Source organism: Venturia canescens, chromosome 6, assembly GCF_019457755.1.
Source record: "Venturia canescens isolate UGA chromosome 6, ASM1945775v1, whole genome shotgun sequence".
Taxonomy (NCBI): Eukaryota; Metazoa; Arthropoda; class Insecta; order Hymenoptera; family Ichneumonidae; genus Venturia; species Venturia canescens.
In genome coordinates, this window is record NC_057426.1 from 11,020,958 (window position 1) to 11,044,984 (window position 24,027).

At 35.8% G+C, this 24,027-nt stretch overlaps 3 protein-coding genes across 4 annotated transcripts in view; 1 reads left to right on the forward strand and 2 right to left on the reverse strand.

Annotated features, from left to right (window-relative positions):
* The first annotated feature begins 60 nt into the window (after positions 1 to 60).
* On the forward strand, positions 61 to 2,416 carry Uch-L5 (ubiquitin carboxy-terminal hydrolase L5). The gene is made up of 6 exons (XM_043421556.1): positions 61 to 465; positions 595 to 658; positions 859 to 964; positions 1,070 to 1,257; positions 1,493 to 1,690; positions 1,978 to 2,416. Exons 1-6 carry the CDS (start codon positions 390 to 392, stop codon positions 2,279 to 2,281), a joined length of 936 nt encoding a protein of 311 aa, XP_043277491.1. The 5' UTR covers positions 61 to 389; the 3' UTR covers positions 2,282 to 2,416.
* LOC122412182 (uncharacterized) lies at positions 2,415 to 7,675 on the reverse strand. Its single transcript, XM_043421555.1, has 8 exons — positions 6,785 to 7,675; positions 5,318 to 6,691; positions 4,569 to 4,760; positions 4,245 to 4,435; positions 3,979 to 4,151; positions 3,362 to 3,614; positions 3,122 to 3,273; positions 2,415 to 2,668 (listed from the first exon to the last, which is right to left on the reverse strand). The coding sequence occupies exons 1-8, from the start codon at positions 7,427 to 7,429 to the stop codon at positions 2,496 to 2,498; spliced, it is 3,153 nt and encodes a 1,050-aa protein (XP_043277490.1). The 5' UTR covers positions 7,430 to 7,675; the 3' UTR covers positions 2,415 to 2,495.
* A 7,467-nt stretch (positions 7,676 to 15,142) lies between these two features.
* The window catches only part of CrzR (corazonin receptor), a 38,692-nt gene continuing 29,807 nt past the window's right edge, over positions 15,143 to 24,027 (reverse strand). For both annotated transcript variants that reach the window (XM_043421730.1, XM_043421729.1), the window contains 4 exons: positions 20,994 to 21,177; positions 20,180 to 20,382; positions 17,004 to 17,128; positions 15,143 to 16,276 (listed from right to left, as the gene is read on the reverse strand). In XM_043421730.1, coding sequence (XP_043277665.1) covers positions 15,988 to 16,276; positions 17,004 to 17,128; positions 20,180 to 20,382; positions 20,994 to 21,177 — 801 coding nt within the window. In that variant the 3' untranslated portion in view covers positions 15,143 to 15,987. The remainder of the gene's footprint in view (positions 16,277 to 17,003; positions 17,129 to 20,179; positions 20,383 to 20,993; positions 21,178 to 24,027) is intronic.

Here is a 24,027-nt window from a genome sequence, read left to right on the forward strand (position 1 = left end):
ATATTTCTTCGTTCGTACTTCACATAAGCAAGCTTTATAATGGAATTGCCATCACAATTTAATCGATTATTGCATGTTCATATATAGTCGTAGATTAAAAATCGGTACGGTCAGTACCTATATTGCTGTCGCGTATTTCATTTCACTATACAAAACTGCCGCTGCAGTGCTAATAAGCCATTTTTCTTCCTATTTTTTGATATAAAGCGATTTTTCACTTTATCATTATTATTATCATCGAGCTGACGACCGCTATCAACAGTATCAACACGACTACACAGAAAAATTCGAGTCTATAAAAATAAGTAAACTTTTGAGTCGAGTTGTGTGTGAAATAAAATTGTGCGGGACTTCGTTTGTCAAACGAAGTTTGTTAATCGTGTTGAATCATGGCTGGCTCTGGTGAAAATTGGTGTCTCATTGAGAGTGATCCTGGTGTTTTTACAGAATTAATTCGAGAATTTGGTAAGTGAAGCGTTCTTTTATTGTTTGTGATGGAAAAAATCAACATATCACGAAGTTTTGAAAAACTTGGGGTTGAAGCGTTATTGTTGCTTCTCCGTTTTTTAACCCGTCATTTCATTGTTCTTCCAGGGGCAACAGGAGCTCAAGTCGAAGAATTATGGTCCCTAGATGACGATCAATTTGATAATTTAAAGTAAGAATTTCATCTACTTGCACATGATCTGACATAACTGCATAAGTTGAAGAGGTTATGAATGACACAAAATATGAACTTTCGAAAATCCACTATCATTAAAAAATTTTTGATAACCATTTCAACTAATCTCATTTCGTAATAATAAAAAAAGTCAACTGCTTTCGTACGTATGAACGAATGATTAATGTATCTTCCAGGCCGATCCATGGTCTAATATTCCTATTCAAGTGGGTTCAAGATGATGAACCTGCTGGAACTCTAGTTCAGGACAACAGATTAGATAAAATATTTTTTGCCAAGCAGGTAAGGAGTTTATTACAAAAAAGGAAAAAATTCCTGTGATTCTGTGAAGTTTGATTTGAAAAAAAAATGTAACTGAGGAAAATTGAGTAAAAATTTATTATCTAGGTGATAAACAACGCCTGTGCGACACAAGCAATAGTCAGTGTTTTGTTAAATTGCAAACATCCAGACATATCACTCGGTCCCAATCTCCAGGCCCTCAAGAACTTCTGCCAAGGTTTTGATGCTGGAATCAGTGGATTGGCTCTCAGCAACTCCAATGTGATAAGAAAAGTTCACAATTCCTTTTCAAGGTATTCTATTGTTGGAACAACAATAAAAAATCAATATTCTTTACTCCTTTACATTAAATAACTGTCAAATTTCTTTTAATGCTTTTTGAAAAATCTTAGTTCACAATGAGAAAAATTAATTTTTTTTTCAAAATGAATTTTTATTATTAAATTTTTTTAATTTTTGGAATAATGTTTTGTTCAATTCATTCAAAGAAGTGATTCCGTATCTGCATACAACTACAATCATTCACAGGCAAACTCTTTTTGAATGGGATTGTTCAAAGTCGTCCAAAGACGAGGATGTTTTTCATTTCGTTAGTTATCTTCCAATCGATGGTCGGCTTTATGAGCTCGACGGCCTTAAAGAGGGTCCAATGGATCTAGGCCCGTGTCCACCCGGTGATCAATGGGTACAAGCTGCGAAGCCAATCATTCAAAAAAGAATAAACAAGTAAGCGTCGAATGAAGGAAAATTCAATTATTCTAGTATATCTCGATTCTGTTGTGAATGTGAGATAAACCTTCTACAAATTTTGAATATAATCTTTCATGGGTTACAGAATTGAATGAGTTTTTTTGTAAATCGTAAAATGAATCAGTCGCAAAATAATAAAATCACTCAATTTCGAGTATAGAGATACACTGCAGGTCTGCCCTGGCGATCGTAAAATTATCTTTCTAATCCTTAGCTTCAAGACGCTGCCGTGTTTTCAGATATATTTTATTTGATTGTTTCAGATACAACGAGGGAGAAATCCATTTCAATTTGATGGCCATAGTTTCCGATCGTAAAATGCTTTACGAGCGACAAAAAGCGAACGTTTGTGAGCCGTTGGAAGTAGCACGACTGGAATCTTTGATCGAAGAAGAAATCAACAAGTCGAAACGTTATAAAATCGAAAACATTCGTAGAAAACACAATTATCTACCATTGATAATGGAATTGCTCAAAGTTTTAGCGAAAGAGGGTAAGCTCGTGCCACTCTTTCAAAAAGCCAAAGAACGTGCGATTGAAAAAGAAGCGAGAAAAAATAAAGTTTAATACAAAGCTTTTCTGGATTTTGTAAGGGAGCATTTTCATTAATTAAGGAGTATTTCATTGGATAAAGATGTAAAATTCTTCTCGCGTTGGCATATAAATTGTCGATAATTTTTTAAATAAATTTACTTTTACGTATTCGAAGTGGTGTTTTAATATCAAGGATTTTGATTACACTCGATATTCTCTGAATAACATAAAAGTCAGATGTCCTTATTTACAGAACAATGTCATCGTCGTTCACATTTCCCGAATACGATTTAATCGTCTCCATGTCTTCCACCAAGAACTCAGCCTTTTTGTTATTGTACTTAATTCGTGGTAGACATTTGTCTCTCTGTAAGCTTGCCAACTGCTTGACTTTTACCGTTTGCAGCCAAACCATAATTCCTGTCAATCAAACGTTATTCTTGTTAAAAAAAAATACTACAATACCATTCCAAAGACTTTCCTGCACAATTGTTTTTGTTCTCGTGCTACGTATAGAGTGCGATTTTAGAGTAAAAAAAAACTACGTATAAGGAAAATCAGGCACGGAAAGGTCAAGGTTCGATTTTTCGAGATAAAAATGTAAAATCTTCTGATAAGCAATGATTTTGTTCAATGGATGACATTATTATTCATTTTTGTAACGCTCAATATTCAAACAATGAAATTCCAGAATCTGATCTTCTAAAGGGTGATTTAATTGTTTGAAATGGAGAATAAGAGATTTTTTAAATTATGTGAGGATTTAATCAAAGATAAAAATTAAATGAAGTGAACATTGTGCTCAACCATTTTCCGAATCGATCGAATTCGCATACATACGGTAATGATTTTGAAACGACACTTTATACTCACTTTTAAAATTACGAGTTTGTAATGTCTTGGAGGTTTGGGCTGTTAAATGATTAAAAGTTCTCCGTAAAAAATACGTCGTCAATCCATCAAAATATGTTAGTACATGTTGCCACTTTATGTCCATGGAATGTGCAATTTTCGACGAATAGATACTGAAAAAGATAGATATTTAGAAGAGCCACTTTTCTGAAAAAGTGTTTAAAGAAATTCTTTCCTCAGGTTAAAAAAAAAAATACTTACTGCTCTATCAGTTTTATTTTAATTTCATTCAAATAAATAGGCTGCGCAGAAAACAATTGTAGATGCAATTGTTGTTCCCAGAAACGCGAAAGTAATTGCCACTGGATTTTTATTTTCTGTTCCATTTTTATCCACACGACTTTTGGTATAAAGGCGTCTTTGAGTTCCATCAAATCTTCGCTCAGGGTAACATCGAGAAGGGTCCTCACATATTCTTCAACCAGACATAAATCCCACTCGACTTTGGTCAACACTGAAACGAAAAAGTGATGAAGTACTCGTTCTTAATGAATTTTTTTCTCATTGGACCATGTTTTTGAGACTTGGAAAAATTGGAGAATCGTTTGGAAATTTCTGTTTGCTTGATTTTTCATCATGACAATTTCGAAGAGTATTTTTAACATATTCTCAGACGGATAATGCAACAAGTTTGTTTTCTCATCCGTGATATGAAATGAGATCGACGCTTTTTCTTAATTTCAAATTTTGCTGAAAACTCGAAAGAAATCGTTGCAGATGAGAATTTTCAGCCAAATTTCTGTGGGAGCCAGAGAATTTCAAAAAAGAATTAAATGTATTTAGCATGCGTTTGCAATGTTTGAAAACTGCCATGTTACCATCTTTATTTTTCGGTGAAAAACATTTCTCCTCCAATTTTTTATACCGCGAGTAAATGGACTGTCTTTTTCTCCCCAGTACTTTAGAGAGGTTGAAACATTTTTTGTCTGAATTTTCGGATGAACTATGCAACATGTAAGCCAGAATTTTGGTATCTTCATCCGACGTGTATCTAAAAAAAAAAAAAAAAACAGATCAAAACAAACCTCTTATCGCATTGATTACTACTAACATTATTGACACAATTCAAAAAATTAAATTCCACCTGAATCCGTCGTGACAAGGTTTTAGAAAAAGCCGCCTAAATCTGTTGTAAACGCTGTACAATGGTCGATTCGGTAAACCATCAGCTAAATATTGCGCAAATTTTCGTCTTTCTTCCAAACACATTACAAGTTCATCGGCATGCTTAAAGCTCAGAAATGGTTCGTAATTTGCAGGATCCCAATCGTGATTCTCAAATATAGAAAAGAAGAAAACGGTTATTCGGTAATCATACTTTGTTCTAAAAATTATAAACGAATATTCTTTTCCTTAATTTTGTTACTTGAATATCAGAATGGCCGCATGAAGTTAAAAAATATTTTACCTCACAGAAAGCTTTCCAGTTTGCCTTGATTTTTTGGTCTTCTAGGGAAGTGTAATTATCTTTGTTGAGAGGAGCGAATTGCAGGAACTGTTTCCTTTCTTCCAACGTGAGATGTTTCGATGTTGCTTTTTTCCCTATATTGTGCTGAGGTAAAACATCGTGCCTCAGTTTGATTACGAGATTTTTCAATATCTGAAACGAAAGATTATGTTTAAATGACTTCAGCTTATAACATTTGCACATTTTCAAATTCAGGGAGGACTTCTTTTATGAGAAACTCAATATGACTATGATCAAGAAACTTTTTTCAACATTGATTTTCAAATATTTCTCAAGAAATATTTTGCAACCATAATGATACTTCGAGTGAACGTTTCTGTGGTCTGAAACCCGAAAAATTAAGACAAGAAACATGCGACAGAAGTTTATTGAAAATATTAGTTTTGCAGTCCACTAAACTTTCGGAGGAATCCAATTTTTCTTTATCGTTTCAATAGTTTATGTCATTTTTTAATCGGCGGGTAAGAAAATCAATGAATAATGACAAAAACTCAAACGACAGAATGATTTTTTCAAATTTCTCGATCATAATCGGAATATCGATTGCGGAGTTGAACAAAGCGGTTGTTTTTCAATTATTTTTCACTTTTCAAACACCAGAAACATTCGACTGGAGTATTAAACGGTCGAAAAAAACATAAAAAGTTGTACAGAATCTTGAGCTTCAATTTTTATCAAGAAATTCTCACTTCGGAAGTTTCTTCCGGGAGATTCGCAGTTTTTTCAGCTTCTTTGATTTTCTTCGAGATTTTGGAAGCTTCGACAGTGAAATCTACGTTGCTTTCCAGTTTTAGCAATTTCGACAATGATGGCGATTGCATTTTTGATTTCCCATTGCTTCGACGGCTTTTATTATCTTTTTCCTCGTTTTTAATGCCGTTGGACTTTTTCTTACTTTTTGGCATTTGTTTTGAAGAGCTCGGTTCATTCTGGTCCGATAAAGATTTGCGGGGAGATTGTCGAGAACGAATTAGATATTTCTCAATTCCGCTGAATTTTTTAGTTGCTTTTTTGTTCGAATTATTCACATTTTTTTTCGTCTCTGAGCTCGATGGGGCAATGTTTCCGATCTTTGCAACTTGCTTCATCAAGAATTTGTTGGAAACTCGTGGACTTTTCCGCATCGAGTTTTTGCCAACGTTTAATGTTTTCTTTACTTCAAAATGCAGCGGATCCTCCATAGTCTGTTCGTGAAAACCACTCGGATCTGGATGGTCCACAGGTTCGTCTTTGATTTCCAAAGACGAAGATGAAAAAATTCTCGATAAAATTTTGTTATTCGTCAATTCGTTCGATTCTTCGTAATTGTTCAATAATTCAATTGTTTCGAAGGTGAAATTCGTCACGTCGCACATTTCTGCTTTCAAATTTTCAGACATTTGTTCATAATCGCAGTGAGTGATGCAACAATTCAACTCCTGGGACAAACCCTTCAGAGGACTGGAAGAGACCAATTCACTTTGCTTTGTATGCAATGGTTTTATAAGTGATTTTGAATGTGAATCAATTTTCTGCTGTCTCGACGCATTTATTTTCTGCTTTCTGGGTGAAACAGCGTTCTGATCTTTTGGTAAAATGGTTTGTTCCGGAAAAACGAGCTTTGAAAGCTCGTTTTCCAGTCTTTCCATCAAGTTGTTTTCTTGCTCACTTGATGAATTGTTTTCCTGCTCTTTCAATAGGTCTGTTCCTTGCTCTTCTGACGAGTCCAACTTCTGTTGCTTTTCTGAGACAATTCCATACCATTCCAATGGCGAAATTTTTCTTTTTGCCGGTTGTGATGAAGCTGCACTCTTTTTCTCGCTGCTTATCTCAGATGTTATCTCTGGTAAGACACTTGGGGAATGACTTTGGTCGTTATTCTTGATCGTTGCAAAGTCACTCTCCTGATTTTCATTCAACTCAGTTCCAATCACTATTGATTTTTTAGCGGACAAACTTCGCAGCTCATCCAATTTTTGCCTCAATCGTGAATTTGTAGAGTTCTGTGAACTCTCTACAAAATCCTCATCCTGAGATTTCTGAGGTGAGTAGGGATTGTGAGATTTGGAAGCATCAAGTTCAACCTGGAAGTCAACAGAAAAATTATCCTACTTTGCAATAAAATAAAATCATAAAGACTGGAGTCTTTATGATATAAAGATTGAGTTTCTAATTACCTGATTCGAATCTATTGATTCTAAAATTTCAGGTGCTGTTTCAAAAGATTTTTCATTTGTTTTTGTCTTAATTGAACTCGACCTCTGATCTATAACATTAGTATCTGCAAAAGGCGTTTCAAGAATGTTTTGATTGCCTTGAAAATGATTAATGGTGAGATTCTCCTGAAGCACCCTATGGCCCAAAACTTCATCACCAGTCAAAGGAGCGATGACGTTCTTTGAAGATTCGAGTGTTTCAAAAAACCATGAAGTAGAATCACAATTTTTTTTTGAACTCGGATGAAAACTCCTTCGTGGCTTAGCAGAACCCAAAGATCGACCATTTCGAGAAAGAAATTGATCTCTCGTTTGGCTTTTATTCTTTTCATGGCTTCGACAGTGTTTCAACAAACTTATTCGATTTTTCATTTTCAAAGATTTTATATTGTCAGGGGATTTTAACAAATTTTCATCGTTGTATTTATCATTTTTCACATGAAGAGAGTTTGTTACTTTATGAGCATTTGTCTCGTTTTCTGCTGTCATTTCGAATTCGTGTTGAATCAGGTCTAATATGGCCTCGTAATCACTGCCAGTTTTTAAAGGACTTGCAAATTCCATCGCGTTCTCCAATACGCTGAGATTAAATTCGTCCGATCTCATTGTGCGATATTGAAAATTTTAGATTTTTTGAAAATACTGATCGTCACACCTCATCAATTTATATTGTTTAAGAAACTAATCACTTTTATCCCGGTCCCACGATGTATAATGCTCAGGAAAATTTTATTCAATCACTTTGATCGTGAATTTAAGTATATATGACCCCATTGTTTATTTATAAAATTTCCGACATTTCTCGGTGACGAGCACGTGTTGATCGAAGTCATCGAAGCCTACCATACAGCAGTAACGGGGTAATGGTATATAGTAATATAAATCATAAACATGCATATAGGGATGGTGCAAGTAGACTTCCGCGCCACTAGTGATGAAAAGTGAAAGCTTTTGGGGGTCTTTTATCATTGGGTATGGCGCATATTACCACATTACCCACCGTGCATATCCCCCATTGAAGTTTTGCATTGGCATCACTGGGCTTGAACATGAAGATTCATAGAGAGGCATGATACTGATAGAAAATATGTTTCTGTTTTATCATTCGTTGAAAGTGAATTTAGTACAGATAGAGCGTCGGGTTGTATTTTTTGGAGTCAGCAGTGCTGATCACTTGCTAATTCAAATATTGAAGTGCTCCATGAGCGAATATGAATTAGTACGATTAAAGAAAATCACGTTGGATTTTTATTACGGGAATAATAAATATTCATATATATGTACATCAGTCATGCACTAACAGTTTGTATATACACATGTGACTTGATGAATCGAATATATTTATTTAACATTCACTTTTGTTTACCAAGAAACATTTTTGAACATATATATATGTACATCCTATATATAATATAACATTATATGTATATCTGTCGGAATTTTTGTCTGATAACGCGTCTCTTTGTTCAACAAATGTGTACGCCGAGATTCAAAACGATAAAAGTTGTTATTAATCTCTCTGTGAACAACAAAAGATGAACTATGGGGAATTTGCATGGCGCAAATTCCTAATCGCCATGTCGCAAATAAAAAAATATTAATTAAAATTTGATAAAAATACCTTAATATATAAATATTAGAGCGCCACAAATAGTGTATAATTTAATGGATGATCATAATTTATTCAACGGTTCGGTACATACAATTTTGTGTATTGATAATTATGGCAATTAATCGGTGAATATGTACGAATGGATTTTGGATAATTCGTTCAGTTTGTTTTCGTTCTTCACGTGTTTACGTTTTCACCCGTTTACGCTTGGTCGTGTTTGGACTATTCGCTATAGCGTAGTAGCAGAGCAGAGTGGGGATAGAGGCGTTCGGTCAGCCAGCGGGAGAGAGGGGAGACGGGCGGAGCTCGAGACAGGAGAGAGGCACAACACGTTCGCTAGTTCGCTTCACTCACCGCCCGGCGGGCGTAGGGTGAGGACTGGCGCGAAACGTGAGCGTGCCATTATCGCCGTTATCGCTACGCATTGTACATTCCAGTGCATTGAGAAAACGGGGCATGAAATACGACACGTGGAATTCTACTTTATCCTGAATGACTAAAATAATCTTTTTTTACGATTTAATTTTTTTCAATCAATCGATAAACAAATAAAATAGAAACCAATAAAAATTGGTAGCGTTCATAATTTTATCAATTATTGTAGCTTTAACAGTTATTTCATAATTTTAACAGTAAATTCAATCTCGCTGAAGCAACTGATCGGTCATCTAAATTACAAAATAAAAGAACTTAAGATCGTGCGAATCGATAAAAGACACGAAAACACAACGTAACGAATATTAAAGTTGAAATTTAATAAAAAATAATGATTCGCTCCTTGTCAATATAAATTTTTTTCTTTAATTTCTGAGATTCCTTTTTTGACGCAACTATATAGATAAGCCGATAGGGAAGTCCTCGCACTCGATGTTATTATTATTACAAAATTTGCACATGAATGAGTATTTATAAAATTTTGGTAATTCGTGAAAAATAGTATCGAGGCAAGGGCCAGTAACAGAAAGAGTTTTGTGACGCCTGTAATATAGCTTCGAGAGTCTTGTGTATGCTCGCACGCGCGCGTGTCCGCAAGCGAGCTAAGATGCAAGCATACCCCGAGCAACGCAACGCAAAGCAAAGCACCTAACGCACGGTCCTAAAGCCATGGGGTTGTCGGCAAGCGAAAACGGACAGTCAGTAAATCTACTCCATAGCGGATAGTTTGACACAGTTCCGAGCTCGATACAGTTTCTGTATCACTTTGAAGTCGCGCAGGCAAGATTCCATGCAGATAAGTCGGAGTTGCAAACGCTGCACGCTAAGCAACGCACGCAACGCGTATAACCGCAGCTATGTACAGCATTACGAATAGTTTTTACTATAGTCAAATGCTAACAATAGGACGCGAGCAACCGACCACGCGTGCACGCACGCGGGCACACTCGATTCTCTATGAAACGGTGGTACAGGTTTTGTCACTACAATTGTTTCTGTTACTCGACATATTGGCTTATCCATTTGCGCAAAAACGGTTTTCTGGGGAAAAAAACCTAGGGAAAAGTAGGCAAAGAGCCTGAAAATGGTGATATTTTATTCGTTTATGTTATTTCCGTATTCAATCGGTCGTACATTAAATAACGAATTTTTTCTCTCGCGTCGGTATAAAGTTAAATTTTTGGTGAATAAAAACCCAAGTTCGTTCTCGAAAAAAAGACCAGCGGAAATATAACTTTGTGATAATGAATCGTGCGCGATTACGATTTTCTGCGATACGGTGAAGTAATAACAAAAGTTAAAGGTGAAATGATAAATTCCAAACATGGAAGGACGAAAAAACATTGGAAGAAAAGTGTGTTGAAAATATGTGGAAAGTTCTTTATGATAAGAACCATGGAGCAGGATAAGAGAATCGTAGAGGCAGAGGGAAAGCAAAAGGATCGTGGAGGAAGACGGAGAGGGAGAGGATCGTCGAGGAAAACGGAGATCGCAAGGATCGCGGAAGAAAAAGGTAGGAAGAAGATCGAGGTCCGTTCCTGTAACCGTGAGTAACTACACCAACGATTTTTTTTTTTTTTTAATACGAGTGCGCGAAATATGAAAAATGATTTTCATGTTACAAACGTGAACGTCACGATGACGTTTGGATATTTCATGGAAGTATTTTTTTCAAATAATGAACCGTTAGATATAATATTTTCATATTATTTATTTTCATGATACAGTCGTCGCGATTTATAGATTTACGAATAGAATGTTTGCAGAGTTGATATATGGTGGTAGTTGTGCAAATTTTCGTAAAAATCTTTCTGGTAAAGATGTAAATGTACATATTCATTAATACTTATAACGAATGATAAAACAGAAAAATATTTTCTATTAGTATCATGCCTCTCTATGAATCTTCGTGTTCAAGCCCAGTGATGCCAATGCAAAATTTCAATGGGGAATATGCACGGTGGGTAATATGCGCCATACCCTTATCAATATTGTATTATTATATATATATATATTACATTATTATGATTATATTTCCATCAAAGTATTGAAAGTGCTACCCCCAAAAGCTTATAATTTATGACATTAGAGGCGCCACGAGTACTTTCCGACCTGCCCTCTATCGAATCTGCACCATCCCTATATAATACTAGGATCCATCAACGTTGCTGTATATATCGGCTGCGCAACCTTTGCCGATAATACTAATGTTTTTTTTTCTACAGTCGGTAATAAAGCTAATTTTGAAAGTACATACCACAGATATACCACGACAACAATTCTGCCAAAAGCACATTCTACCAGAACATTTTTATTGGTAAATGTATAAATCGGAACGATTGTACCAGGAAAATAAATAATTAAAAAAATTTTTGCCGCGTGACGTATTTACCAGAAAACATTTTTTATACACGTAAAATTTCTATCAGATTACATCACTACCTCACTTTCGTTAGTATAATAAGGAAGATTTTCCAGGTTATAATTATCATCAAAAATTACAAAAATAATCAACTGATCGTAGCACAAATTTTTCATTAAGTATAATGTACCATCGCGTACTGTACAGTGCTGCATAATTGTAATAGATATTGTCACGTCATAAATATGGCGTGTCAATTAAAATTAATGTTTTATTTTTGATAAAAGTTGTTAACCTGGAAAACCTATCTTACCAACGAACGTGAGGTATAGCTACATAATACAGGACTATCACGTGACATTTTTAAAATGATTTATTTTCGAATGTAAATTTTTAGAATATGTAAATGAGTCAGAAAAGTAGTTTTAGGGAATTAAATACATACAAGTCTCTCGTACGCAGTAAGTATATAAAGCAGTCCATATTTATTAACATTAATTTTATGCAAATATTTTTCTACACTCTTTACACATAGAATTTTGTTTTATTTTTTATTAATTTTCTTTACTTCGTGAAGTTGAAATAATCGAGGTCGGATAATTAGACATCATAGTTTAATTTCTTGGAGAAAATCATCGATCATATAAAAGGTTTCGGGCTTATATTTATTCAAATACATATGAAGTGCGTTAACAAATCTCAGATTACAATTATCAATGAGAATAAATTGTTCTACTCCTGCTATAAACTTAAAGGAAAAAGATCATTTTCTTTCCGTTTTCAAGTGAAGATTCAGCGTCAGTTCATTCTTTGTTTTTGTTTACGTTTTTACTTAAGCTTAAAACCGTCGCAGTAGCGCAAGCACACATTCACGATTATTCCAGTGATTTACACGAGGAGAAAGAAAAGGGAGAGCAATTCCGAGAGATCAACTGTCGGGTCTCGTCTCATGTATTTTTCATAGTATACACTTCATCGCTCGGTCCGTGAGGGATGATTGTAATAAGATTCGGACAGGGCTGTATACGATATGCTATATATTCATGAGAAGTCAAAAATAAAGGAAGAGTTTTAAAAAGGAAGAAAACAAAAAAATATGCCGAAAATCTAACGGAACGGTTTGAATCATTTCTGTTGTTTTTGCTGGGGTGAGAATCTCGAGTGGATCGCAGTCCCCTAACCTCACTTGTAATTTTCGAAATCTAAATTCGTTGACACAGTTTGACCGATTAAAAAAGGCTCTGTCAGCCCACGCAGGACGATGGCAAAAATGAACTGACATTTTTATTATTTCGATCGAGCGAACGGTGTGGAAAAAATTCACTTCCAAAATTTGCAGCTATTTGTCTCGCACTCGCGATTATATTACACACTTGCGACACACACGGCCTTTGTGGAAAATATATAGACTGGCTTCGTCGCGTTGTCAAATATTATATGATACATTTTTTCGTAGATACTTTATTTCGGATAGTGCACTCCAGTCAAAATCAAGCGGTATTTTAATCACCACTTTTTATTTTTGTTTTCTTCATCATGCTTCTGGTGTGACCGTGCTGCTCGAGTTATGAGAGGTTTTTCCACTTTTACATCGAGACTCTCGGTATCGCGGTAAATTCAATTTATTCTCAATTTCACGGTAGCTTTATAAGTGATAATATTATGTTTAAATTAGAAAAAACTTGTTGAATCTTCGCAACACTTTCATACCGTAGATCGTGGTACGAATATCCACGTTTTTGACGTGTCATTGTCGAAAAATAGTTTTGGAGTTAAAGCTCAAAGGCGTAATCGAACTCTCGAAAAATAACGTGCAGTCAATTCTAACCTATTTGGCAAGATACATTATTTTTTTTTTCTCGTGTTGTATATTTTACGTGGCTGTACAGGAGGTAGATTTTCACATTTACATAACAACGATGCAGTGTACATGTACGACTTATAAACGAGAGATGAATATTCTGAATAATGAAATATCTATCGACGCGATCGTAGAAAAACTAAAGGAGAGAAAAAAGAAATACGAATTCGCTTCATCATCGCGTTTTACAATATTGCAAAATGTGGATAGCCACGAAAAATCTTTCGCATCGCGCTAAGCTGACAGCTCAATCCGTATAATAACGAATTCGTCACGATTTAAATATTATAGCAGTTGTAATTAGCCATTCGACATTGACAGAGTGTAAATAAACTGATATGTACAACGTCTTAACAAAAATTCCTCACGGTTCTCGTACAGTACAGTATTTGGATAAGGAAAACAGTACAACGATTAATATTCTGCGGACGCTAATGATTTTGGTCTTACAAAAATAAAATTTCCATCATATTTCTCGATGAATTGAAAATTGAAAATATTCTAATCATCTTTCATCTTGTTTTTACAAAACTTGCATTCCTATCAATTTATATATATATTCTTATTCGTTAAAACATCTTTCGATCAATCGAGCCTCGTTTACTTTGCATTCATTTTGTTTCGTTAATCTATAAAGTTGTACACGCAAACCGAATACACTCGAATCGTGCGCTCCAGCGTATGTTTCTCATTTCGAGCTGACGACACTCATTCTCGCGAGGTGTCCGCTAGTCCGCTAGCCTTTACTTAGCCACATTTGGGGAGGTTATGTAAAGGTCACTGCAAGAAGGAGCTCAAAATTACGATCTCGATGACAACAACGTTTTTGTTTCCTTCGCCAGTTCTTTTTGACGGTTCTTCAAGATTTGTTTTTCTTTTGAATTTCATTCGAAATTCGCATCGCGACGGATAACATTGGTTTTTCATCAATTCACGGACAGAAAAAATAGTAAGAATTACTATGTCGCCACAGTGTTAAGGTTCTATATCGCCCTATTGGGAGGTTTTTACGAAAAACATTGCGATTTCCAAGACAATTTTGAATAAAAACTTTTAAATTGCGTATTTTGCTCTGACAGAGGTTTAAGCTATTTTTCCCTGCGTAGTTCACCGAGGAAGCATTGACAAATTTGATGATAAACTGTAAAGTAGAATTATTAATGCCGTTTTGCTATAGTTACTACTGTTTTCACAATCAAAATTTACAGCTGAACATAGTCAAATTTAAGGAGCTCGAGCACAAGCATCGATCATCCGCTAAAGTGTGTTTAGAAATTTACTATGGCACATAGCAGAATTTCAGTCGCGCTTGTTTTGCTACCACACATGAATTTTCGTCAAGTTCTCGCTTCACAAAAATGACTACTTATGTTCGTAACAATTAATAAATATTACGATATAGAACTCTACTCCTATGACACCACAGTAGTTTTACCTGGAATTTTTTCTCCGTATTGCTTTGATACATGAATGTATAGTATTGTATACGTATCATCACATTTATTTATACACGTATGGGAATGGATTTTTTGTTTCCTTTACAAAGAAAAACATTGCGAATACACAACTTTATGATTTACAATTTATTTTCGTTCTTCTTTAGCCGCGATTGAAGCTTAGAATTGAGGATGTATGGTACAAAAGTCTAAATAATCAGAAATTGATCAAATTTGATGATAATGTTCTTCAACATCAAGTGCGATAAGACAATTTTTATCAAAATTTTCTTCTGCTTAGTTATCGAGTAATTACGCATTAAAGCAGATTTCTTATGCCCGGAATGTATGCCTATATATATGGAAATGCTACTCGTGAACTTTAGTGATCGATAATTCGATACACTGTACAGAAGAAAAATCTTAAAAAATTTGTATTGTCAAATTTGGCACTAAAGAATATGTTCACCAAATTTTATAAAATTTCGATCATTTTGAAATTTTTAATGTTTTTAGCATGGTTTAGCATGGCAAGATTGTATCGCCTGTACCAAATATCCTTAAATAAAGAAATAATTAATCGTAAGAACAAAGACTAATAATTATTAATGTATTAATTTTTTTGAATTTTTATTATAAAATCGGTATAATTACATCAAGCTCAGACGCTATTTTAGAGAGCGCTTTTGCATAAATAATAGTTATTTAAAAAATCGTTAAGTTAATTAGAATTTGCGATCGTGCGAATAGATTTTTGACGTGAAATCTTGTGGATAGGGCGATCGACAGGTGCGTTAATAATACGTCGAAATTCCGACGATCGAAATTTCTCTGAGAGTCAACATGCAAAACTTTCTTCGTTTCGCGTCTAATACTGCAGAATCAAAAGACACATTGTCCGGATAATTATAATTAAAACAGTTTCTCATCGATCGATTCGAGGTTCAACTCGAGTTGGGGATCTTTCGTAGCTTCGAATTTCCTCGCATGACGATCCCGGAAATTTGCAATTGTGTTAAAATCCTTAGCATTTTCACAGCAAAAGATTCCGTTGCTCGAACAATTATTTGCCAAATATTATCACGTTGTTGTTGCAGCTCAAAATCATTCGGCAAGAAATTATGAGAAATTTGTTTTTTTCTTTCGTCGTCAAATACAAGCTTGGCAAATGTTTGATGAACTTGAGCATTGACTTGGATTGGAAGCATTCTCAATTCGCGTTTTTTTTTTTCAAAATTTCGGAAACAAATGTGAAAAAAATTTTAAAAGAGTCTAAAAAATTTCGTGTCGATAAAAAAAACAAACGATTTGTGATAATATTTTATCGTAGCTAGGAATGTTCTTCGCATCGGCTCAAAGGAGGCTGCATAATATCAGTTTTTTCAGTGAGTCCCTGTAAGTACTGAAATTTCGATGTAATAAGATAATTGGCAAGCACAAATGTGCATCGGTTAATCCTCAATTGTGTTGTTCGAGTATAAGTTTGCTCTCGGAATCACGGTTTTCGTTAGAATTGTAGCGCAATATTATTCTCGTTGGTCTTGAGCCATTTTTTTTTTCGTTGTTGCTTTTGTGCTCGTTTATTAACTGCACCAGAACCGTTTCGTCAGTCGGATTTGAAGCTCCGAGTAAATTCGGAGTGGAACACTTGTTCTGTGGTCGAATATAACGCACACTATTGTTCCGAGTGCCTCCTACAAAACTCGCGTTCGTTGCTATGCTCCGATGATGCATCGTTGAACCGTCTCTGTAATTATATGCGAATTTACATTTTTATCGGATTCTAAGAACCCAGAAAAAGTCTTAAATAAGATGCAAACGACTTTTAATGACGATCGCTCGTTGCAGGAAATAATTATAAAGTTGCCTCGATATTGACGATCATTAATCCTTTGACACATCGGAAGATGAGGAACAAAAAAGGAACTTTTCTTCATCTCTAATTATGATATTTTTTTGAACTCGAGTTTAATTCGAGTTTACTCAATTTTTTTTTAAACTTGAGACGCGACGTAACGTTCGTATATAAAAGTTGGCCAATTTTTTTTTTTTTTTTTTTTTTTTATGACGTTGGCAAAAATCATCTGACGTTTTAGTTATTGAAAATTTAGTTTCCGAGTTTTAGTTCCTCGAAATTTTATCCTCATTTTGTAAGAACCCTTCTTTCCTCCAGCGTCTCAGAGTTTTTTAATTGACCCATTTTTCAGCGTCGTTTGTTCTCTTCAAAAATAGTAAACTCGCGAAGTAAGAAAAAAGGAATTTTTTTTTTTTTTTTTTCAAGGTAAAAAAAAACGTTTAGAGTACGCCAGCGAGATTTTTCCAGTTAAGTGAGCTTTTATCGTTGCTCGCGTTTCACGAATATTCAAAGACGCGTCGATACAAAAAAAAAAAAAAAAAAAAAAACGTTGTAAATTCAAGGAAAACGAGGATTTTACGGTGCCAAGAAAAAAAAGGTCGACTTGAGAACTTTTTACCTGTAATGACTTTCTTGATTTTTTCTCTTCCGAGGCCACAAATGAAACGCCCCGTAGATGAGTGGATTTACCAGGCTGTTGCTCATCCCGAAAAAGAATATTCCCCTCTGCATTTCCTCGCTCAGCTGTTCGCGTGCAAAACAAAGAGTGATCAAGCAACAAACACGAGATAAAATAGAGAGAAGGACTTTGTCCTATCGATGGAAGTGGAACATAGTTGGGCCGCGGTTGCTTCCCGATTACCAAGTCTTTTACAGGATTTGGAGAATAAAAATCAGAGAAATAAACTCAATTGTGGCTGGGACATGATGTACGAGTGTGATTCGCCGATCGCGCTATCCACTCTCATCAACTGGCGTTTGATGCATTTTACTTCCGCCGTTTCAAAGGAACGAGGGAAAAACTCATTTGCGCAAATTCGTTGAGCGTAAATTCGATCTCTTTCAATCAACACATGTTTTCCGATAAAAAAACTCTGGAATTTTCGAAGAAGCTCATTTCATTTAGGAACTCTTTCAAGTCTGTTTGCTCGACGCGTTTTTAAAACTTTTTTCTTTCACATGCGCCAACGATCGATGGACCTTGAAAACTATTTCAGGCATTTTCAGATCTTCTAAAAACCGAGTATTATTCAACGAGAAACGTTTTGTTAAATAAAGTGGGAAAAGTCACATTTGAAGTCTTCTAATCTCAAAATTCCGCTAATTTTCATTCGATCTCGTTTGATTATTTTTATTTCATACTCACTCTGATTCAAAGATAGCTTCTTTTTAGAAAACTAATCCGAAACCGGCGCCGGGTATATGAAGTAAATAAGAAAAATTGTGAGATGATTGAGAAATCGTCGATGGCTAAGCAGGTCGAGCACAACGAACGTCATATGTCTCGGGGAGTAAAGTTAACAAAGGGTTGTTTCTTATCGAAGAGTAAGTCGATATGATTCTAGAGCAAATGGAGTGCGTGTTCAATGACAATTTCCCAAGATGAAACTTTTCTCTATATGAGCGTTTCATTCGGCACAGTATTTCTTCGTCTCCTAAACTCTGTGAGTGTATGCAAAGTGCTTTGAGGAACGAAATTTCGTGTTTCTCCTCATACAATTGGAGGTAATCGTTCGAAAAGACTTTTGTCGTAGCGAGATTCCAAGTTTGATTACATGTTCTCTGGGAACGTCTGGCACATTTGAAAATAGTTGCAAATATCGTCGAAACAATTTTCTAATTACTGGAGAACTTTATTTCCATCGTAAGTACTCGGGAACTAAATTTTCATGGTAAAAAAATATTTTGAACTTTTGTGAAATATTTCTTTTATTTTTATTTATTTAAAAATGTTTTTATTTGTTTATTTAACAAAAGATGAAATATAATAATGTTTGAATGAATACGGAAAAATGTAATTATTCAAAAATTGAATCTTTAATGATACTTTCGTTGATAATACTCTCAATGATATTCGATTTAAAAGTTTATTCGTGGACTAGAGAAGTTCGAGTCAGCGAAATATTTTTTTATCAGTGAGAAATAGGATCGTCGACGTTGAATTTCATATGCAGTCCCGGATGCACATGCTCGACGGCAGCCTCATATTTTCGTGGTTAGCCGCGCACAGAGTTTTACTTTTCCCCTGATTGCAGAGAGGTTTCAAGCTCCCAACGGGAAGCCTTAAAATTTTCGAACAATAACGACTGCAAAAGTCTCGAAAGCAAAAGCAATAACGATTCGGTGTTTGTGAGTAGAGGAAAAAAGCGGGCCATGAAAATGTCAACGGGAAAATTGAAATTTTGATGAAGCCCCTCAACGATAACTTTCACGATTTGAGGTTGCTTGTGCTCAACGGATTGAGATAATGTTCTCGAGTATTGACGCTTCAAACTTTCGTTCAAACTGTTGTCGTGTGAGTCCCTCTCTCTCTCTCTCTCTCTCTGTTTTTTTATTACGTTCACGTGACTTTATTTTAATGAAAAATCAATAGAGCGTTAAAAGGAGGAAGAAAATAAAAATATGAGCGACCATCCTGTTGTAAGGTGTGGAAGTGCGCATGAATTAGCGAGAAAAAGCTTTCCCAGCCGAGTTACCCGCGCGACGACGTCGTAACTAGATACGTAAAGAGGATCGACCATCTCGATGAATAATCCACATGCGATGCTTCTTTTACGCAATTTAGGCTTTTGCTTTTCAAATCTGAATTCGAAGGGCGTTGCGAGTGTTATTGAGAACTAATGCGAATGGATAAATGATACGAAAGCATTGAGCATTCGGAAGATTACGTTAAAACGATTCTCCGCCCGTCGCAATGGAAAATAAATATGAAAATATAACGTCAGGAATGAAAATTGTAGTATCATTTGAAAGGAAAATAATGGGGAGGAGCCAAGCCGAAAACATTCGTTAAAAAGATTCCCCTCGTTCTCCAGGATGGAAGAATCTTGAACGAAATGCCAAAAAAGATTCCGGGATTGCGCGGGCTTCTCGTCATTCGGTTGGAAAATTTAATCATAACACGAAATGATGCCTCAGCCTATGTCCAAAAGTCAGTTGCGAACAATATCATCTTATTTATTCTTTCGTCTGAATTAATTACCTCACTTTCGAGATGAAAATAAAAAAAGCGAGAATGAATCGACCTTGTATTTTCCATACGGCTGCGCTTGTAAACAAATAGAGGAATTTCGCTTCGATCTAAATTTGGGTGAAAGAGATTGCTTTATTTGAAAGGGGAAAAAAAACGATGAATAACAAGTCAGAATGATAACAGTGACCGCAAGGGGAGAAAATATTTGTATACCGGTGGGTGATTTCGTTCGTTCGATATAGATTGGCGAGAGGTCATGAATATACTTCAATTGACACTGGAGCTTTGAAGGCAACGGCGTCAATAAATGTGCACCATCAGCGACGAGTAGCTCGAGATGCACCGCGGAATAAATGCGTTTCCCGATGCCGGTGACGTTTCGTCAATAATTTTATCTCTAGCCCAGTTTCTTCGCCGAGCCGAGAGAGTTCACCGAACCAAGGCGAATATGTTATTCGTAACGTTTCATTTACTGTAATCTCCTGCCGACTGTACTATTCGGACGTCACATATTTTTCGTGCATCATCTGATACGCCAAGGGCGCGCACGATCGATCGTCCCTCAATTGAATAATGAAAATTTAATATTTTAAACCACCTACGTGCTCGTCCGGATTGAGAAACATGAATATTATCATCATCGTGTAATAGGGGGTCCACCATATTACGAATGCAGCTACAATTACGATGCTCAGCCTCAACGACTTGGTTTTTGCTCGATTTATCAATCTTCGACGATTCACGTCACCGGATAATTGACTGTTGTTGTTATTCGCCAGCTCCGATTTGAATGCCTTTTCACTTTCTGTAACAGCGATATTATTCACTCGTATTTCAATCGATACATTGATACGAATCGCTCAAATATCCTGAGAAATCATCCAAATATCGAGATAGTTATAGCGACAAAATATTTGTTTTAATCATTTTCTCAAGACACAACCAAAGATCTGTGCACCTCAAATGTGGCATGAAAACTACGAGTTATCAAGGGTTGAGTCAACAAAATAAATTTTGACAATAAATTTATAGTTTTCAGTGTATTCATTGAATTATCGCTTTATCATATTTCCGTTTACTCAGCTCATTTCTCTGCCGAAGAACTTCAAAGTCTTTCCAAGAAGGCTTCCGGGAGCCTCGAAACAAGGGTGCATCGTTAACATTAAGGGTTGAGACGTTTTCACGTCTCTCAATGCATTGTCAACACATGATTCGCCGTTTGAGTAGAAAAAGCGATGAATCTAGCGTTGAAAAATGTAACGAGAGGCTCGATAAAGTTTCAGAACGAGTGCATCGATGGCTCTCCCATAACAATATAAAAAATGAACATGTTGCTCCATAACGAATAATTCATGGTTAATAATTCAATGGTTGGACTTGATGAGAATAATGAATGACAAAAATTCTTGTACTCACGTGCTATGGTAATCACCGTAGAGACATAAGTTGTGATGAGAATCAAGAGTGGCAGTACGAACATAAAAACTAGGCTTAAAGTAGTGTAGAGTTGTTCCTGCCATGCTTCGGTGTAGAAACCGTGCGTTACGCATTGTGAGAATTCCTCGTAGAATGGTCCTTTAGCAACGTGGAAAATTACGAGCTGCAAGCAAGAGAATCGAGACGAAAATGGAGCATAAATCACGTCGTATTTAATTGAGATTGAGTGGATCGTTTAAATCAATGCCTCGGAGTATCAAGTGTCAATGGTCCAAACGAAATTAGATTTAAATTTTTACACTCGTATTGCCTTCTCGCTAAAACGCCTACGAATAAGTGTCATATTCAATCGAAAGGTTGCCACGAGGCTAGACCTACAAATATATCATTGACCCTCCAAATTGCACAGTCGAAGTAATTTAATGGATAGATTGTTTCTCTTAGAGTTTAATTAATGATAAACTCACAAATTCTTTTTGTCTGAGATAAATTGAGATTAATTGACGTTAGAGGGAAAATGTGGAATTATCGTTAAATAATATCACGTAGAAATGTAATTACATCTCTACGTGATATTCCACGTGTTCGTGTTCAAAGATCAGTCTTACAACGTCCCTTCCTATCGTAGATCGACTTATTTTCTAGACTCAGGATTCGTGGAATCGTATCAATAAGTATCTCAATAGATACATCCTTGTCGATGATTGTCCAGTGATTCGTTCAAATTACATTCGATACGTTTCTCATGTAGCCCCGGCTAGTGCGTATCGCACACTCGCTATCTTCAGATTGTCAAACGTCATGGTTGATCCGAAAACAACGATTAATTGCGAAATTCTATATTTTTAGGGATTTTGAAAAAAAAAAACGCTTCTAAAGAAGAAGAATGTCACTTCAACGTGCTGTAAATATAGCATTTCGCAATTTTTCCGGGTCTTTGTAGGTTCGTATGGAAGGAAAATATACAAAAGTGGAGAAAAAATTTGGAATTTTCGTTGCAGACAATAATTACGATCTCCACATTAAACACAGCTGAGAAATTTCGACAATCAGACTCTGCGCATAAACCATGTACAAATTAGTATTTCTCACATTGAAACAATGTTTTTGTACTTTTGAAATATCCTTGAAACTATACCGAAAATTTCGCTATGCTCAGTTATTTCCGTCTATCCAAAAACATTCCCGAAAACAATCGATTTTTTTGACTTTCTGAAGGAGGACGCCCCCCTTAAGTTACGGCACGACATTTTTGTGACTATTCGTTTCTTCGATGTTTTTCCTGTGCGCTGGGATTTCCCTAAAGCTCAGGGCCACTTTCCGCAACGTTTCACACCAATTTTAATTCGTCCGGATGTCAAGAAAAGCTTCGATAATCTTGGTCGATATAACCTGCTTAATTTAGACCTGGTTTTAGCTGATTGGTGGCATAAGAAACTTGAAAAATACTTGCTGCCTTTGAACGATCAATGCTTTTAGGGAGCCCTTGGCCATGTGCTCGTACCATTAATGGCTAATTTTGACGGAAACTGTTTAACTTGGACAATCACCAGGAGGACGCCTACTTATCGATGTCCGTCAGCTCTTATAGTAGTTACGGAAGTCGTGGATCGGTAGGAAATCCATTCGCAACCCAAAAATAAAAAGCTTCTTTGATGAGATCGAAGGTTTATGGGACTCTAAAAACGAATTATTCGCTTACCATTTTCAGCATCTTTATCCCTGGGTCAAGTGTTTATAAACCAAAGTTTTTATAATTTTCATTAAACATCTTGATTTTTCTGATTTTTGGAAAATTGGTAAACCGATCGACTTCCAATTTTAAGGGCTTATATGCACTTGTGATGGGCGAAAAATCGAAAAAATTTTTATTAGATATTCTTCAAGTACAATGTCTGAAGAATATTCTCACGAAATTTTGTAAAGATCGGAACATTAGATTCGTAACTATGGGTATTTCAACCGGAATTGTGAGCTTGGAATAAACCTTGTGGACGATGGAAAGTTGGCTGGGTTTGAGGAATCTCTACCTGATATCAAGAAAATACAATGGACGAAGTAGATTAAGCTAGTAATTACTTTTCAGAATGCTCTCTTCGGAGTAAAGCTGAAACTTTGGCAATTTTCTATTTCGAATACAACGAAGTGACCTACAACCTCTCATTGGAACCAAACTTTTACATCGTAGAACTACAAAATCGCGGTAATACTCCGCTATTTCTACTACTTTATTTTGTTTCGGGTGCAAATATCAAAACTTCGCGATTCACCGCTCGGTGCAAAACATTCGAAGCTCCGGATAACAAACTTCCATTCGTTTGGAGATTTTTCCAGCTGACGGGTCACCGAAATGTTTGGCAAATTCATTTGAAATTAATTTAGTGCAATTTCAAAAGTTCCTGGGTCTCTTTTCGGTGTTGAAATTCGACGATTATACCAGCGAAATGATGTGAAAATCGAAAGAGTGAAATACGAAATACAAAATGGTTAAATCCTCGCCGAAGACGTTGGCTCTTGTCGTAGCAGCTATTAAGAACATGCAAGAGTCCAAGGGATCGAGATCTCATGACATTCTCAATTATATCTCCTCTGTCTATGATATATCTCGGGATCAAGCGAAACGTCAGGTTTGTCATTAAGATAGAATCAATCAGCATTCAATCAGATCGCAACAAAAACTTTCACGAGACTGTACTAAATTTCCGATCCATCGAGCCTCGCGTTTTCCCCTTTATTACTGAGATCCAGTCACTTTTTGTCGCAATTAAATAGGCCACAGCGCATTTACGATGCCACTCGTGTCCGGATTCAATTTACGATTCAATTTAACTCTCTTCACCACAAGCATTGAAAATGCTCAAAATTTCATAAATAACATTTGTGAAAATTCTCGAAAAATGCTAACTTTATTGAGAGAATTAAAAATTTATTTGGAAGCATAATCGAACCAAATCGAACCAAAACATTTCGTGAGCATGCAAATGAATTTGGCGCCCCTGAATGATTTGCCGAA

Coding starts and splice junctions, on each gene's coding strand:
- Uch-L5 (XM_043421556.1), top strand. CDS start 390: ATGGCTGGCTCTGGTGAAAATTGGTGTCTCATTGAGAGTGATCCTGGT. Junction 1,258..1,492: donor GTTCACAATTCCTTTTCAAG/GTATTCTATTGT, acceptor AATCATTCACAG/GCAAACTCTTTTTGAATGGG. Junction 1,691..1,977: donor ATTCAAAAAAGAATAAACAA/GTAAGCGTCGAA, acceptor TGATTGTTTCAG/ATACAACGAGGGAGAAATCC.
- LOC122412182 (XM_043421555.1), bottom strand. CDS start 7,429: ATGAGATCGGACGAATTTAATCTCAGCGTATTGGAGAACGCGATGGAA. Junction 4,152..4,244: donor CCTTGTCACGACGGATTCAG/GTGGAATTTAAT, acceptor TTTTTTTTTTAG/ATACACGTCGGATGAAGATA. Junction 2,669..3,121: donor ACAAACTCGTAATTTTAAAA/GTGAGTATAAAG, acceptor TTTGATTGACAG/GAATTATGGTTTGGCTGCAA.